The sequence below is a fragment of the Delphinapterus leucas genome, chromosome 6 (genome assembly GCF_059928025.1).
Source record: "Delphinapterus leucas isolate spDelLeu-1000000601 "Yukka" chromosome 6, BTC_Dleu_Yukka2, whole genome shotgun sequence".
NCBI lineage: Eukaryota > Metazoa > Chordata > Mammalia > Artiodactyla > Monodontidae > Delphinapterus > Delphinapterus leucas.
Genome location: NC_143134.1, coordinates 35,680,561 through 35,698,847, shown reverse-complemented (window position 1 = coordinate 35,698,847; position 18,287 = coordinate 35,680,561). Strand labels below are relative to the sequence as shown.

The 18,287-nt window shown below is 41.9% G+C and overlaps 1 protein-coding gene across 4 annotated transcripts in view; it reads right to left on the bottom strand.

The window, feature by feature from the left end:
• The window catches only part of FAM120A (family with sequence similarity 120 member A), a 104,331-nt gene that overhangs the window by 5,320 nt on the left and 80,724 nt on the right, over positions 1-18,287 (bottom strand). For 2 of the 4 annotated variants that reach the window (XM_089912987.1, XM_022564594.3), the window contains 6 exons: positions 14,046-14,160; positions 8,504-8,713; positions 6,556-6,739; positions 5,825-5,962; positions 3,362-3,503; positions 2,794-2,890 (listed from right to left, as the gene is read on the bottom strand). In XM_089912987.1, coding sequence (XP_089769113.1) covers positions 2,794-2,890; positions 3,362-3,503; positions 5,825-5,962; positions 6,556-6,739; positions 8,504-8,713; positions 14,046-14,160 — 886 coding nt within the window. Of the gene's footprint in view, positions 1-2,793; positions 2,891-3,361; positions 3,504-5,824; positions 5,963-6,555; positions 6,740-8,503; positions 8,714-12,328; positions 12,669-14,045; positions 14,161-18,287 lie in introns of those variants that run through there. The other 2 variants (XM_089912985.1, XM_089912986.1) reach the window with 2 other exon arrangements.

The following is an 18,287-nucleotide window of genomic DNA, read 5'->3' as shown; positions in this document are numbered from 1 at the left end:
GAGGGACAAAATGGACCAGCAGACTCAAGGCTGGTGGGGCACGGGACACAGTTATCTACAAACCCTGGACAAATGTGGCTGAAAGGAGTATACTTTGGACAATGCAGACAATAGTAGCAAAGCTGTTTTTCAAAACTGTGAGGATGACAGGGGAAAATGGGGGAAGCATATACCAACATTTTCTTTTAACTGTTCCCAGTGACTGTGCTGGTGATGGAAGAATTAGCTATTCCTAGCAGACTGTGTATGCAATGTGGGATGAAGTAAATAATGAGTTATGGGATGTTCTAATTTAATCATCCTCTGGGTTCTTAGGAACCAAGATTCTCAGAAGGGAAGAAAAGACATACTGATATAAACAGTAAAGGTTAAGTCAAATTCCTAAAATCCTAAATTTGAATTAGAAGAGTCAGTTTAATTAGGGAGGAAAAAAGCAGATTACATGTATATATGTTTGTGTGTGCATAGTATATGTGAGTGTGCATGTGTACACCTTTTCCCTCTAGCTCTGTTCGTAGGAAAAGCCTAGAAATGGTGATTTGGTGTAGAAGAAAGAAAATAGAGATGTAACAGAAATGTGACTAAATAAAAGCCTATAGTCCTCAGTTTGAACTGGAAACATCAGTGTGAATTCATGAGAATCATACCTTTAAAAAATACAATAAAAAGGCACATCGGTTGTGTGTGTGTTTACATATATAAAGAAACAGGACTCTGTGTGTCTATGTACACAGAACACTAGGAACAATGACTGACCCTATGGCAGCCAGGGTCCATCGGTTCTCCTACTTGAAATGCCATTTCTCACTAAAGAAACTGAGAAACTAAGAGAAACGACTGTCACTGGTCTGCCGGGCTGGGTGATACACCAGACAGGAAGCTACTGAAGACCAGAGGTCACGGCAAAGGGCCCAGTGGCCAAGGATGGGTGAGGTGAGCTACAAAAAACCATGTGTTGACCTAGTTCCGGTAAGGGCTGTAATACTCAGGCACCAAAAACAGAAAGCAATGGGAAGCATCTTTTTATAAAAATACCCCAATAAATAAAAGAAATGACCGAATGAGAATATCTTCATTTCGCAATCTGCAGTATATGAACAGATTAACAGGTCCTAACATAAAAACAGATAAGCAGACATGAAAGCACACACTACAGTCTTGCCACAGGGACAAACCGAAGTCCGATGCACCATCCAGACCCAGCTACCGGCGGGCAAGAAAGGTCAGAGCCACATGGGAAACAGCACCATGAGTATGAGTGTGCACTCGGCAAAAGCCAGAAGTCTGTAGGTGAAATAACTTGGGCTGTCCTTCAATAGATAAATGAAGGAAAAGAAAGCGGGGGGAGGGAAGCCTGCTGATTCAGAGAGACTTAGAAGACATAGCAAACTATAAGAAAATGAACACAATTCAACATCAGTGTCTAGGAATGCACACGTGAGTGATAAAACCAGAAAGAGGCAAGGGAGAAATAACTGAGTGTAAAACTCCAGGGTTGTAGTTATTTTGTGCAGAGGGAGGCAGGGGGTTAGTGTTGGGATTGGGCCCGTGAGGGGCTCTTGATATGGCTGGGAAAATGCTATTCATCACACAGGTGATGGCTACATGGCTATTTGACTTATAACTGATGAAGCTATATTTGTGTGTCTGTGTGGTTTTTGGTATCTCGGTTTTATATTAAAATAAAAATAAAAGTGCTTAAGCAACATAGGGACACATATTCCCCACTACCAGCTTAGGAAAGGCCCCTGTATCCACCATGTATGACCATAACGTACAACCAGAGGCATTTTTATAGGACGAGCTCTGGAGAACCAGTAAGAATGAAGTTCTCCTCCCTCTTGTAAACCAGTCGAGAGGCTGAGAGTGCCTCTAGCTCAAAAGGGCATTTTGGTGAAGGCTGAGGAAGGTCAGGGTGGGGCTACAGGAGAGCCAGAACGAGCTGAGTACCTCCCCCTTGCTGGATGCTGTGCTACAAAGAGGGGCTGCCTGGGCCTGCTTTCAGGAAAGAGACTGCCTCTGCACTTGACTTGCTTGATGTATTTCATCGAAACAGAAGCTACCAAGACGCTAAGATCACCTGGCAAAGGCAGAAGTTTTATTTTCTCTTGGCCAAGTAAGTTTCCAAATATGGGTTATTAATAAATGAGTCACAAGAGTGTACTCCTCTTAATGTTCACAAGGATGCTATGGGAAAAAACTGTGTACTTTGACGAAACGCCATAATTCAGTAAGTGAGACAACATAATACACTGTTAGGGCTGATTGGTGTTTTTAAAAGATTGTTCTCAAGGGAAGTTCATCAGAATCCAAGTCCTAAAATGGAATATCCAAAGCGGCAGTTCTAGCTCTTTCATGAAGACAGACGTGACTTTATTTTCTCATGAGCTGATCCTTTCAGGGAAGAGCTAGTCAAGATGGTCCAGGAGGAGAAAAAGATGCACTGTTCCAGGATTTAAAGTCACAATTTTCTTTTAAATCCTAAATGTGATTTACCTACATAATGTTTTATAATATAAACAGCATTAATAGCTCCTGGATTATTCTCAGCTAAATTCCTATGTACAGCACGTGAACACGAGATCATGCTCTCTTTACCACAAGTGATGATAAAATGATCTGGGTCTGAGGGAATGTACATTTGGTAAGCACCATGTGCCGCTACTGTGTTAGCTCAATAGCTACAGAAACATTCCGACACCCCTCCTGTCTGGACACAGGCACTGAAACACTGGCCTGGGACGATCAGGCACTCAGGAGTGAACTGGCACTAGCACTATGTTGTGTTATTACCTGAATCGCACCCTGGTTTTTATAGCCTCTGCCATAGTACCTTCCACCTCTTCCAAATGTTCTGATCACTGGAGTGGAAATAACTCCTCTTGGACGCCTAAACACATAAAAGAGGACAAAAACAAACAGACTTGAATCTGTTACAGATAACATTTAAACATTTAAAATCATATCAAATGGATTTAAAGGTGTCTAGTCTACGCTACAGGAAGCACAAACTTTATTAAATCATGGTCACACCAAAGATTTAGTCCAAGTAATCAATCTTATTTTTTTGGTACATATCCAGTGTATTCAATTTTCAAAATAATGCACTTCAAAAATGTTCTTTTTTTAAAAACATTAAAAAATGGTTAATTGAGTAATTTTGGGATAATTATTTACTAATGGTTTAAATAATTACATAATGCTATATATAATGGAATCCTATACAACCACTAAGAATGGTATTAAAGAAGAATGTATTTAATGATGTAAAAATGTTCCTAGTAAACTCATGATTAAAGTAACAAGTAAGAGGCTGTGTTTTTAAGCTTATACAAATACATTTTCATTGTTCAGAACTTACCCTCTTGCTGGTCCTCCAACAGAAACTACCTGTAGGGGGAAAGGCCCACGGCCTCCACGGCCCCGTCTGCTCCCAGCCCAGTGGCCAACCACAGTGCCAGCTATTTCTAGCTTCCCTCCCTGAGAAGGTATAGGTTGGATTCCTGCACAAAAGTAGATGAAAAAAAATCTTTACAACCACAGGACTAACAAAGAGAAATAAGCAAGCAGTTTCTTTTCAAATGTGGTTTCCATTTCATATGAAGCCCCTTTCTCTTGCTTTGTGAAGACTTATTATGTGAACTATCTATGTGCACAAGTTTGATTTTAATGGTTTTATTTTTAAGCTGTTGTTAAAAATACACCTGAAAGTAAGACAACTGTGTTGGCTATTTAAAGAACCCATGACAACTGAAATAGGTTACAACTGCAAAATGAGCATGGCTGTTAGGTAGAAATAGATCCAATAAAGTATTGGGTGCATATGGCACACCTTCTATATTACCAAGATGGAAAATCTGCAAACTCAGAATGTCTTTCTCTTTGAGTAATTACTTACAAGTTTACTACCTTAACTAAACATTACAGAAATTAATCAGTAAAGCTAGCCTGTTACTTCTTATTGCATTATTAAACGATAATTTCCCTAGGCAGGGTTACAAATATTCATTGTATTCACTAACTTCTATTAACTACTGGTAGCCTGCATATTCTAAGGTTTTCTGACTTACCTAAGAAAATCCTCAAACAATTAGTTGGTACCAAAATTTCTGATAAAAACAAAACAAAACAGAACCTCAAGCATCTTCTTTTCTGGCACATGGAATGGATTATAATAAATTCTCCATCATCTTGGTATTAGCCATGATGACTAACAGCCAGGTCGCGCTGTTCAACAAAATCTACAAGCCTTACGTTTTCTAGTGGCCGCGTTAAAAAAGTACAAAGAAACACATGAAATAAATATTAGTAATGTATATTTTAGGGAGTTCCCTGACAGTCCAGTGGTTAAGACTCTGCGCTCCCAATGCAGGGGGCGTGGGTTCGATCCCTGGTCGGGGAACTGAGATGCCGCATGCCACATGGTGCAGCCAAAAAAAAAAAGTATATTTTATTTAACCCAATATACCCAAATTAACATTAATTTCAACGCGTAATCAATATAAAAAACAACTACTAATGAGACATTTTGCATTCTTTTTTCCGTATTAAGTCTGTAAAATTAGATGTGTGCTTAGGACACAGCTCAGTTTGGATGAGCCACAGTTCAAGTGCTTGAGAGCCACGTGTGGCCAGAGGCTACTACACTGGACAGCACAGATCCGGATTCCAGACACAATTTGGTGGAAGTTAAGAAGCAGGTTCGTCTTATCATTTCAGACTAAAAAACCGCTTCTGACCAAACAATGTTCATAGTCAGAACTCCCCCCTCCTGCCCTCCCTGCCACCACAGTATTTTATCACACCTGCAGGCCAGCATAAGTTTCCAGGTAAGGGTTGCAAGAAGCTGAAGCCGACTGTGAAGCAGAGGACACACGCTACTGTGCACTGCATGATGCGCAGTAACAGGAGGAAAAGCACCCTGGACAGCCGGGAGAACTAAGGGGAGGCAGGAGAGGGGCATGCAGTAGGAGAGGAGAAGTGGCTCCTACAGCTACAGAGAGAGGGCAGCATTCATCTGTAAGAGTCTTAGTGCTACAAAAGATGTCTCTAGGTAGCTTCTGTAAGTACGCAAGTAACTGAGCTGGAAAAATATTCCCGGTCAAGAAAGGCTTGCCTACCCTAAAAGTTCTTCAAAATTGTATTTGAGTAATCCTGTAATGTAGACTTGACAGCCATGTTTAGATCTGCAGTCCCAAAATGTGGGATTTATGACAAAGTCACAAGTCATGGGCTTCAAAGTACAGCAAAATCACAAGATAGTATTTCAAGGCTAAATGTTAAGACCTTTTCTCTCCCTCACAAGCCTAATACAAATAAGAAGAGAAGCAATGCGAATTTAAAATAGACTATTTATATATCTGATATTAGATCTTTCTTTAAAAATGTTTCTATGAAACAAACTGCGATAAAGTTTTTTATGCCAAGAATTGTACAATGCCTTTAGAATCTTCTAAACAAGCATCATCCTCTTTACCCAGAGGGGGCTGTTAGGGAATACGACAGGAAAAAAACATCACTGGGTATTACTGGGCAGCCTGTTCTAACACAGGAGACAATGGTTAGGGGGCCAGGTGCACAGAAGAAGGGCTGTGTGTGGACACACACTGGCCCCTCTGGAAGGCAGAGATGGGCCACAGCAAAGCTGCTGCAGAGACCTGGGGGCAGGCAGAGGCTGGGAGAAGAGCAGCAGTGAATGCCAGAGTGGGGACCTATCAGGAAGGATATGGTGCTGGAGTCAGGACAGACGAGGAGGAAGAAGAGTCAGAAGAAGCGGGAAGCTGCTGGCGGACAGAAGCTCTAGGAGGAGGTGTGGCATAATTACCGCCCTGTGACTTGCTAGTCCTGCTGCTGTCACTGCCTGAGAAGGCTCCGCAGTGTCCTGCTGCTGTCGCCACGCGGAAGGCACGGTAAGCGCCTGTCGCTACAGTTTCCCCATAGGGGCCTCCAAAGCCACAGACTCCTGTGGGACCCGGGTGGAGAGAGATGGGAGAAGCCATGAGGAACTGGGTTCAGGGAGAGCCACCAGTGGGCTTTCAGGCAGAGCAACCCCCTTGTCCTTCAGCTGTCGTTCTTACACCATCAGCTGCCAGGGAGGAGACTCCTGACCCCTCTTGTCACCAATAACACTGAAATGTCGCCTTGCCTGCTCTTGGAGGAGCCTCTGGAGACCGAACACTACTGCTGTGGGCTCTGCCACAGACTTGGGAGGTGGCCTTAGTGGAGGAGAGCTCCACTGACCCCACACGTGAGAAAATCTTAAATCACAAACGTGAGCAGAGTTTTCAGCTACACTGACCAATTTTAAAATCTTATCTCTGCTATTAATAGCTTTTGTAGTTCCCGCTCCCTTTCCGATACATAATCTCTTCCGGGATCAAGTTTGCTCCTTTCTAATGTGAAGAGATGTTGCTGCAAACTTCATAACTAAGCCTGTCAATTATTTACAAGGTCTCAACACAGCAGGATATTGCCCACTAAGAAGGCCTGCACGCTGTACGTGCGTCTGTCTCCCCACTCTAGCAAGTCCCTATGTACAGTGATGGACACACTCACCTGCAAAGCCCCGCCCTCGGCCCTGTGCTGGTGGGACGGGCCCGAAGTGCCGTGGGTACACGGAGGTGGGGTAGAAAGGCAGCGCCGCTGGCGGTGGGAAGGGGAGCGGGTGGCTCTGCCGGGAGAAGTTCAGCCCTTCCAGGATGCTCTGCCGCATCTTTTCTACCTTGGCGGCTTGCTCGGCCTGGAAGTCAAGGACTGGCATGTGAAAACTTCACTCACAAGGTTTCAATTGAATCGGAAAGAACAGGAAAGAAATGAGACATGCTGACCACTGTGCCATGCCTACTTATTTACCCATAAATAACACAGTCACAATCTGCTCAGTGATACTTGTTTACAGAATGCAAACATGACCCCAAAAGCAAAAATGCAAAAAAAAAAAAAAAAAAGATTAACAGATACCTCTTCATCTCATAATCTTAATCTTATAAAACAGGAATTTAAATTTCTACTTTCTCAGCATATCTTCAGGTGAGAACCATTTACTATAAAGTTTATTAACTGAAAATGAATTTGGTTCTCAACATCAGTGACTAAGTCCAGACAGATCATGCTCACAGCCTTCCTTCCACTTGTGGACCAGGGGGTAGATGATGCCTAGTTCACATCTTTAAAATGTACTTTCCTATCAATTCAATTTTAGGTCAGGTATTTACTGTATTTTATAGAGAAGGCACTGAGGCACAGAGTGACAGATGCTTTTTAAGGGAAGCCTAGAGCTCTTTGAGACTGGACAGGACAACAGCCCAATTGATCTGTCTGTGGGGCTGTCTGTGAGACGACTGTTCAGTCACCTGCAAAAATGGGGACAATACAACTTGTGTAGGTCAAATTCCACTGTGAAAAAACATCAGAAACATTCAACTTGAGTGTCTTTTGTTAATAAATACACAAATATGTACACCAGCAACCAATCTGTAATCAGAGAAATTGAAAATCTGCTTACTCTGTAAATCTGTCTTTAGACTGAGCTTGACTAAAGCAGCACGTGGGAGAATGCATGTTTTGTAGTCTAAGGTTTAGAAGCTTGCAGCACATGTGAGCTTCTTTTATACAAAGGGACAAGATAACCTCATAACCTACTTCACTTTATTTTTAAATCAGGATTTTTAAAAAGTACAGTCAATCCTCATTATTCATGAGTTCCACATCTGCACACTTACCCACTTGCTAAAATTTATTTGTAACCTCAAAATCAATACTCCTGGCATTTTCATAGTCATCTGAAGACATTTGCTAAGTGGGATAAAGTTTGAGTTGCCACCTGAGCTTGAAGAAGACACAGCATTGCCTTCGTGTTTCAGCTTTTATACTGTAAACATGTGTCCTGTTCACTGTCTCCTTAGTGCCACACTTTTCGTGTTTTTGTGAATGATTTTGCTGTTTCAAACGGCCCCAAGAGCAGTGCTGAGTACTGACTAGTGTTCCCAAGTGCTAGGCTGTGATGTACCTTACAGAGAAAATGCACGTGTTAGTTAAATGAGCTTTGGTGAGGCTGAGTTATAGTGCTGTCGGCCATAAGTTCAATGTGAGTGAATTAACAATATATATGCATTAAGAAGTATTTAAACAGAAACACACGTAAAACAAGGTTACGTAGTGACTGGTTGATGAAGATGATGTGACGGGAGGCTTGCAGGAACCTAACCGTATATTTCCCCTAAGAGCAAAGGTTCAGTATTTGCTAATTCAGTGTTCAAGGCGAATATATAGAATATAATTACCGTGAATAATGAGAACCAAGTGTATATCCTGAGCTGGGCACTAAACTGGCATTTAGTTACACACTGGGCTGGGCCCAATCTAAATCAAATTCCTGTCGCACAGGCTTGTTACAAATTCGGTAGGAAAGACGACAGATTAGCCAGTGAGCGTTATTTCATTCTGGTTGGAGGTGGCCACCTGCTCCTCCCCGCCCCACCCAGCCTGCTTTCTTGCAACTGACCTGACCATCACAGAGGTCGATGAGTGGGGTCTTTTCCCGGCTTGCTTTGAGGAGTTTGGACTGGAAGAGCTTCCCATCAAAATACATCCAAGGACAGCAGTGTTCCCAGGGCACTGGCTGGCCACACGCGTCGTTCGCAAACAGGGCCATGTCCACGCCACTCATGAAGAGAGCTGACAGCTGAATGCCGCGGGGGTCTAGGTTCTCAATCTTTAAATGGAAAAGAGTGATTTCTATGGAGTAAGAATACTACAGTATCCAATTCTTACAATGTCTGACTACAACTCTCCACAGGTAATGAGCACACCCCTCAACCAAATGCCCCCTAAGCAGCCCTATCACTACCTTACAGTGTCTTAACACTGACTTGTCTGAACAGAAAGACTTACGTTATTTAACAAATTTACATTTAAGAGACTGTTTGATAAACACACTGAAATATTTCAATTTGGAATTTGTAAACAGTTACACAAGTATCAAGTAATAGTGTATTTAAGGTGGACACATGACAAAGTAACAAATCATTAATAGTCTCCTTAGCAGTTAAGAAGCCCACAATTCATTTACGAAATAAAATCTTACACTGAAGATTCTAAACACTGGTAATATATTAACAGAAATGTTGTAAAAAGGAATACTCTATTAAGATTCTGCATTTTTCAAGCAGTTATCTTAAAAAATTACTTGGTATAATTTCATTCTTAAGTTTGTACTTTATGTTTACATTATTTTATATGTTAATGTTTTAGATAGCAACTTATTAATGAGACTGTCAAAATGTTTTAGGAGAAATGGATAGCTTATAAATGAAAGAACACAACAGCAAAAACACTGTATTTGAACCATGCAGACTATCAGAAGCTAAAGACTTGTATCTGTGGGTTCTTCTCACTCAGTCATTAGTGCTGTGAGCCTTCCTTTGTACACACAGCCCTTTCTTCTAGCATCTAATGTGTAGGATAAGAAACACTGACAAATACAGTCAACTCTTGATTATCTGTGAAGGACCTTGTTTGTGGATTATCCAGGACTGAGCTTTAACTGTCCTGGTTTCTGTCTTCCCACCTTCCACGCTTATTTTCTAAGGTGATGGTCTCTTGAGAATGCAGTCTTTATGGGTACCAAACTAAGCAATGCCTAATTGTGGCAGGTAAACTGGCTTTTCATTAAAGATAAAAAAGATGACTCCAGTGCCAAATACTAACGAATTTGATTATCTGATGTTTTGTGCTGTCAGTGTCAACATTCCCATTATCAGCTAACACTGTGTTTTCCAACCTCCCCCCCCTTTTTTTTTTAAATTTGAAGTCAATGCAGTAAAGAACCTCCTGAACCTGGAGAAGTCTGTCCATCGCTCCCAGCCCACCTCTGCTGGCTCCTGCTTCTCTAACGTAGTGTCAGAAAAGGGAACTAATAAACATGTTCAGTTGAGGGCAGGTGGGGTCAGGATGATAGAATTAGATGCCTTTTTACATTTATGAGCAGAAAGGGGAGAGAAAGAGGGTCAAAATGGAAAAAAAAAAGTCACCTAACTTACTTAGATCCCCACCGGCCTTGCCTTTCTCTGCACTGCAGAAAGGAAGTGGAAACTCCCTTCTTCTGAGTCCTGAGGCAGAAAGAGGGAGTTTCTCCTCCCTAAACACTGACGCTGCGGGAAAGTGGCACAGCAGCGATGCCAGCCCAAGCTTGGAGGCTGCCTGTGCAGAAACCCATCCCCTGGACCCTCTGCAGGGACCATGGCAACCAGGCCTCTAGCCGCTCTCTCACTGTCAGCCCACAGCCTTCCAGGCCAGAGGAGGGAGGACCAGGTCAAGGCTGAGGGGAAGGGAACGATGGTGCTGATGCTGCTCTAAAGACGTTTGCTTTATAACAAAGTGCCAGTGGGGTCCTTCTGGTGAAATCCGATACTGCTGTCATTTCTTAGTCACTGGTGGTGTTGGTCATATCCACCCTTAGCCCTTATTTAACTAATACAGCTCAAAACCATTTCGGGCAGATGGCCATCTGCGTGCTGAGGCTAAGCAATGGGAGCCAGTGCATGGAACACAGAAGCACCCTAGTTAGAACAAGTAACCTCCCAGTGAGCGGATGGGAGGAATGGATAAATCTACATTATCCACACACATATATATTTATTTTAAATGGCCTCATCATTAGTTGAAGAATTGTGTTTTTACGGGTTTAAAAAATGATTTTCAAGTCAGTTTGTTTTAGAAATAACAACTACCATTAATTCAATAGAGAAAAATTCTTAAAATAAAAACTGCCTAAATAATGTGAATAAAATCTCAATTGCTGTGTGGATTTCACTTCATTCAAAAAAATTTTTAATTACTTTACGTGGTGTTTTATATTTCATCCCCTAAGTGTTCATTGCACACATAATACTGTCTAATATTTACGGGGCACTTAATAAATATGTATCAGACATCACTCTTAAGTATTTTTCCATATATTATTTCATTAACATCTCAACAATCTCATGTATGATACTGCTGTTAGTACTCCATTTCATAGATGGAGAAACTGAGTCACAGAGAGCTCAAGGTCACAAAACTGATCTGGTGGCACCAGAATCTGAACCCTTGATCATAGAAATGGTTGCAATATTCACATTCCAACCTCATTCTCTTATACCACATAAGATAAAATATTCACCGTTATTCAAAGTTCCTCAACTAGAAAAATAGTGACAAAATTTTATGATCTCCCAGGAAATACAAATATGGAATGTAGCTCTGGCCAATTAGTTCAAGAACCAAATTCCAGTGAGGTTACTTGGTCCAACTTCTAATTACTGGGCAACAGACTCTTACTTTGATTTGTCATATTTACCTATACGCACAACAATTCTTACAGGTATCACAGACATGCTGCACGTCCCTACTACTGTCTTTAAAGCTCTTCATTTTCCATCTTTTAATTCTGCACTTGGCATGTGAAACTGTTAAAAGAATTTAAGGCAATTATAGGGATGTCAAAAGCAAGGCAGAAAGAAACTGGATAAATATTAAAACTGTGCAAAGGTCCTTCTCCTCATCCTTCACCCGCCCTCCTCCAAACACAGTGTCAGTGCTGATTTTACCTTAGTCATTATTTTTGTGCTGGTAACCTAGGAGAAGCGCCACAAAAATAAACCCGGGAAAAAGTGAAGGCCGTCAGTCAATCATTGTCACGGATCCTCAAGGAACCACGCAGAACACTCAACTATTCAGGGTCGTGGCGGGAGGACAGAGACTGGACAAGATGAAACTCTTGCAAATTCATTTAAACCAACGGTTTCAACATCTTTTCCCGCCAAACCTCCTATCAGAATAGCCATCAAGAGGCCAAACTGTTCAAAATTAGGTCTTTTCTTTCTCTTCTCCTATTTATTCTCAAAGCATATAATGGACAAAAATGGGAGAAGAAAAACAGGATCTGGGCAATCCACAAACTGGATAATGGCCCCTAAAAGAACAACAAAAATCAAGAGTTGACTATATCCTCAACAGGAAAATGGTATTTTATAGAAAAGCATCGTCATTGCTTTTGAAATATCAAAACAACTTTAATGGTTAAGTGAAAAAGCAATTTTGAAATTTACTTTTCTATCACTGAATTTTGGGACCCTCAGTCTCTGCATAGGGATTTTTGTTCATTTAAATAATGATTATTCCTATCAGTTCTCAATCTGATAGCTGAGAGGATCTCTGATCTTAAAAAAACCCCAACTATCCTTCCACCCAATGAATGCTGTTATTTTCCCTTCCAGCTCTTTCAGAATTTATGGTGCTCGTGAATGAAGCACTAACGATGCAGGCTGTCCTTGGTGAAAGGAACACAGACCTCCAGACCAGCAAGACCCAAAGGGATAGTGGTGGGCTTGAAGTAACTGCACATAAAATGGGTCTTTCTAAACACGGCTCTAGAAACGCCTGGCTTTAGATGAAGAATCAGGAGAAAATTATGAAAGCACTAAGACCTCAAAAGAACCAAAATGAAAGCTCAGAGTGCGACTGTCTTTCAAAAGTTATATCCTATGTGTTGATCCAAAAATGAAAAGGATATGGGAGAAGATGAACTTTGAGTAAAAGCAAGTTGATGGTGAATAAGGCTTGGTGGGCATACCTGATACCTGGCGGTCTGATTTTCAGAACTGGGATGTCAATACTGATGTAATAATCTAAATAAGAGAAACAGGAAGTAGAGGTAGAGGGATGGCACCACACTCTAGTAAAAGTATTTACAACACCCCTGAGCACAGTCTGCTGGTGAAGATGGTGGTGATGGCACCACACGCTAGGACACAGGGAGGGAGAGCCTGCACTTAGTACCAGCCTCTCGGGGGGACACCCGGCCAAATATTCTAGAATGAAAACTTAAATTCAAAACCATTTAAAAAAAATAATTTCTGCCTAACAAACAGAAAAGCTTGAACTACAAAGAATACAATTTGAGGTAGATTCTCCTAAGTTTGGTTGTCTTTAGTTTAGCTTGTTTCAAAGTCATCAGAAGCCTAAGGCGACCACAAATGACATGGGCTCCACACAGTTCAGGGTCAACACCGGATTACTGAATTTAACTCAGTAGTTTAGGGGAAACCAGAGATTTATTGAGCCCCAACAGTAGAATACTGAAAACCCATCAAATGAGCCTAAAACTCTTCTGCAGGGAAAGAACGCCTTCATAAAGAATGGCAAAAAGATCTAAAAGTGGAGGCGATTTTGTCAAAAGAGATTACTTGATTACAAATCAAATTCTGTAAAAAACAAACAAAAAACACAAACAACAACAAAAGAAAACCAAACCAATGGCAAAGAAAAAAAACAAAACCCTGTACATTAAAAAGAAAAGGCAGATCCACTAATTTAGCTAACTCTGAAAAGTCTTGAATTTTCTAAAATTTAGTGTAGAAATTAGAAAGCGAGTACAGCCATGTGGACACAGTGACTAATAAAAGTGCACTGAAAAGATAAGCACACCAAAAAATCAGGTGACAACATGGAGAAAATTAATACTGTCAAAACAATTAAAGAAAAAAAGGAATACTAGAAGGGAAAATTAAAAGGAATACGATGTTAAATGCTGACTAAAAGGGCACAGGGATGATGACATAACATTGTTCTTCAAGTGGTTTTTTTAAAAGGGATTTACAATACTAGGAGGGCAAAGACTATTTTTTAGAGAAAACGAATGTTGTATTTAGGAACAACAGAACGAAACAAGAAAAAGAATCCTGGCCAGATGTTAGTAAATTCTTAGGACCAAGCCCTCCCAGGGTTTGGGATCCCCACCTGAAATAAAAGGCAAGTTTATTTCCTGATGTGGAAAACAAGAATAAACACCCATTGGTAAACAAGGGAAAAACCTTTATCGAACAAAAGTAGACTTGACTGTTTCCATAACCGGGAAGGAAATTCCTTTTGCCCTGAAGGCTCTAAGTTCACGTCATTATTATTACTAGTTTAGTGCACTGAGTGACTCCTCCGTGAGGTTAGCTGTGTCTCACAGAACTCCAAAACAAGACTTCCCAAAACAAGGAATGAGGCTTGTCAATTACCTTGAGCTCCTGCAGCTGATCAGGCTCATAGAGTTTGGGGGACAACGCCTGTGCCAGGAAGGCATCCAGCTCCTGGCGACGCAGTATCCGTGCTCCAGGCCATTGCACCATATACCTACAGCGGGTAGACAGAGAAGGCCTGGTGTCAGGATGGAGCAGTCACCAGTCACATGCATAACCTGGTGTTCAGGTTCTAAGGAGACTCAGGGTGACACAAGCTAAGGAGGCCTATATGGATTTCTTACCCAGCTTTTCTATTTTCACTGGATGATGCCAATTACAAGTGAAAACCTAATCATCATCTGGGCTGATCAGAATGTTTGGAGTAATTAAAAATAACACTAAATTTAAACACACTGCAAACCAGCTGGTAAGTGATTTTTCGATACAACTTTACTTTTTTGAGGTAAAAGTTAAGCACAAATTTTACCCTGAAACCCTGAAAATATATGTTAAGCGCAAATTTATATGATTTATCTATTTTAATTCAAGACAGGATACCTGGGAGGCAGGCCCTAGGTCCAAATAAGCAAGATTTATCTCCTGATGAAGTGTTGTGCGAACCGTCTGCACAGAAGGGGCTCTGGCAGTGGCAGGTGAATGCCCTGCAGTGGAATAGGAAGGGACAGCAGGGACAAGAACTAAAGCTTCAGCCTTCAGAACTGGTACCTGCAATCCCTGGGGACACACAGACTTACTGGGGCCACCCTGGTGTGAGCAGCTAAAGGGAAATCAATTTCTACAACTTCAACTTCCATTTGTACTATCTGCCTGAGAACTGCCAGGTGTCCACGGTCCCTTTTCTCTGCCAATCATTTCCCCTTTACTCACCTTGCCGCACGGCACTGCCCCAGTGACAACCTCCAGGACATTAAGCGAAGGCACAATCCCAAATAGTATTTGGGTGTGAGAGAGTAAAGGGATAACCACTAAGAACTTCATCATAAGTCTCACTGCATGTCCAGTGGTTCCTAAGTCTCTGCATTCAGCAAACTTGAAGGATGACCTAGCCAAGTTGCCAGATGATCACCAAAAATAACTTCTGGAGATACATAGATCCCTATGTGATCTCTGGCAAATAGCTTAAAAGGAGTCTGGAGAACTGTGACATGCCTAACAAAACTCTTTCCAGTCCTGTCTGCTGAGAACGTTTTCTCAGTGCTTAAAATTTAAGTCAACAAAAATCAGCCTCAGGGTTGGTACAGAGCCCGCTCTCATTTCTGTAATAATTAACATCCACCCACAGGAACATAAACCTAAAAGGTGAAGGAGGAAGTTTCATCCAGCTGATTAAGAGAAGTATTTTCAATAAAAATCCCAATAGAAAAATGAAAGTGCTTGCTGGTGCCAGGCACTAGTCTGAGTATTTACACACACTGATTCCTCAAGTGGTCACAGCAACTCTGAGGCAGGAACCATTACTATCCCATTGTAGAGATGGGGAAGTGGAGGCACAGAGCTTATATACTTCATGGTAAAATTATGTAGTAGAAGCAGAAAGGGCATGCAATTTCAAGGTAAACAAACAGTGGATGTATGGTATTTAGATTCGAGTGATGTAAAAGTTTTACTTCATTAAACTGTCAACATTTACAATGACAAAAATAACACCCTTTGCAATTGTTTGAGTGCCAAATATCTTAAATAAAACAATCATACTGAGTTTTTACCAGGGCTTGATGCAAGAAACAGCAAATCTGAAGAAAGTCTCCCTACTTTTCTCTGAAAAAAATTATTGTGGAAAGATTTTGCTCAACATACAATGTTCTTTGCCTAAGTACCCGTGTTATACAACCCTTTTATTTCTTATTTTTTTAAAAATTGTGGTAAAATACACATAACATAAAATTTACCACTTTAACCATTTTTAAGTGGATAGTGCGAGGGCATTAGGTACATTCACGGTGTTGCACAGACATCCTCCCACCATCCATCATTACAACTCTTTTCATCCTGCAGATCTATGAAACATTAACTCGCCTCTTCATCCCCTAGCCCTAGGCTAGATGTTTCTTTAAAAATTATGAATCAGGAAAAGATTGTTTTGGGGACAGGCTGGTTTTCTTAAGATCTTTCCTGGTTTTTCTGGCAGCAAAGACTCTCAGCAGTCAGTTCAGCTGCAACAATGAGAAGCCTTTTGGGTTAGAATACCTACCACTTCCTCCATTTGGCTTTCTATTTACATTTTAACAAAGTCACCCTTTATTTCTTTTTCAATGTAAGTCCTCAGAAAGACTTTCTGGATGTAGAAAGAGTATGAAGTGTGTTCATAAAGATACACATGTACATAGATAGACAGCTTAAATACCATAGAACATGGATGGCACCAATGGCACTGCAGTCAGGGGCAAAGATGAGAGCAGCAAAAACTGACCCTTGGTTATCTCACGTGTTCACGCTCTTCCTATCTGTGCACTGACAGTGTTTTCAATCACTTTGTGTTTCTCAGTTCTCTCTAGACATTCTTTTCCATGTCTTCCTCCTGGGTCAGGCCTTAAGTTTCCTACCATGGAAGTCTGAGGGTATCTGCAGTTCCCCCTTCGTCACCTCTCCTCTCACTACCCTTTAGAAGCACGGAAGCTGGAACAGAAGCAGGTCTCCACATCACTTGGGGGACCAATGTGGTCTGCCTCCTATTGGCACAGATGGGGAGCTGGACCCTGGTATGCTCCTTGGGGTGTTGGAAAAGCCTGCACTTGTTTGGGGGCTCAAGCCCTCTATCTCCCTTATTGTATTTATTAAGTTCCTCCAGAACGTAACTCAGTCTGTCTTCTCAGAAGCTGTCTTGGATAAGGATCTCGTCTGTCTGGTCTCAGCTGTACCCTAGGAAAGGCTGCTTTCTGTTCTGTTCTGGACACTTGCTTCACCCTCACACTGAACCTCTGCTCAGATGCTGGCCCCTCCTCATCTTCACTACAAGGATTTCTAGAGATTTGACTGCCATTTCTTCCCCCATTCTCCTTATTGCTGTTGTATGGGTGCTGATATCACTAGTGAAAGCACAGAGAAAACCACTACCTCCCGGCTGGGGTATGCCTGCCCCAAAGGCAGAAGCGGAATCTCATTGCGAAGGAACAGAGGCAAATCTAGACGGAGAAAATAGTCTACCCAGAGGTTGACAAACCGCACCCAGGGGCTGGCTGCCTGTTTTTAAACACAATTTCCTGGAGCAGCCACACGCATCAGTTCACATGCTGTCTAAAAGACGTATGATCTGCAGATCCCTGGTCTGCAAACAAACCAGTGTTTATTCTTCAGAAACATCTCTGCATCAACCCAAAGAAACACGAGAAGCTGTCTGAGATTGGAGGAGACAAGGCACCTGAGCACAAGCACAAGGCAAGATTTTGTTGCTAACAAAGGATGTTATTGGGATAATAGGAGAAATCTAAGTAAGATCTGTAGATCAGATGTATTAGTATTATTTTTCTGATTTTGATAATGCCCTTGTTTTTTTAGGAAACATAAAGAGTTTAGGGGTAAAGGGGTATCACATTCACAACTTCCATTCAAGGGATTAAGGACAAACACACAGACACATGGAGAGAAGAGGAGAAAGCCACTGCAGTAAAAGGTTAATATGTGGGGAATCTGGGTGAAGAATAGCCACCAACTTTTTGTACTAATCTTATAATTTCTTCAAGTTTGAAATTATGTTAAAAAAAAAAAAAGATTAAAGGAAGGGGAGAGCCTTTGGGATGACAGCCCAAACTTGTGACTGCGGACATTTGCCCCGCCCCAGCCATCAAGGCCAAGGGTCATGCTGTGTGGCCTCCACAGGGCCTTACCATATCTGGGACACAGGCTCTGCCCTTTGTTGCCCCCTCCCCCATCCTCAGCAGACCTTTGTCACACAGCTGCAATTTCGCCAGAGAAAGACCACTGGGCCACGGACCCAGGCCACAGCCTGTCCTTGGCAGGCTCTTGGAGACATACACCAACCCTCTTACTCATTTGCACCGCACCCCCCCCCAAACCCCTGCTCCATGCCCTTCCCACTCTTCACCCCACGTTCTCAGCAGGTCATACCCATCAATCAAACAGAAGCCATGCAGGGAATCCTTCTTTACCTGCTTGTCCCTGTGGCCCAAAACACTCATGAAGGTAGAACAAATACTCTTAGCAGAAGTGGACCAACCCATTTACTGGTGTCCTGGCCCCAAATCCCCGAGACTGGTTCCATAAGCCATTCTCTCTCATCTCTCCCCAACCACCTCGCCTCAGTAGGTAAGCCCCTCCTCC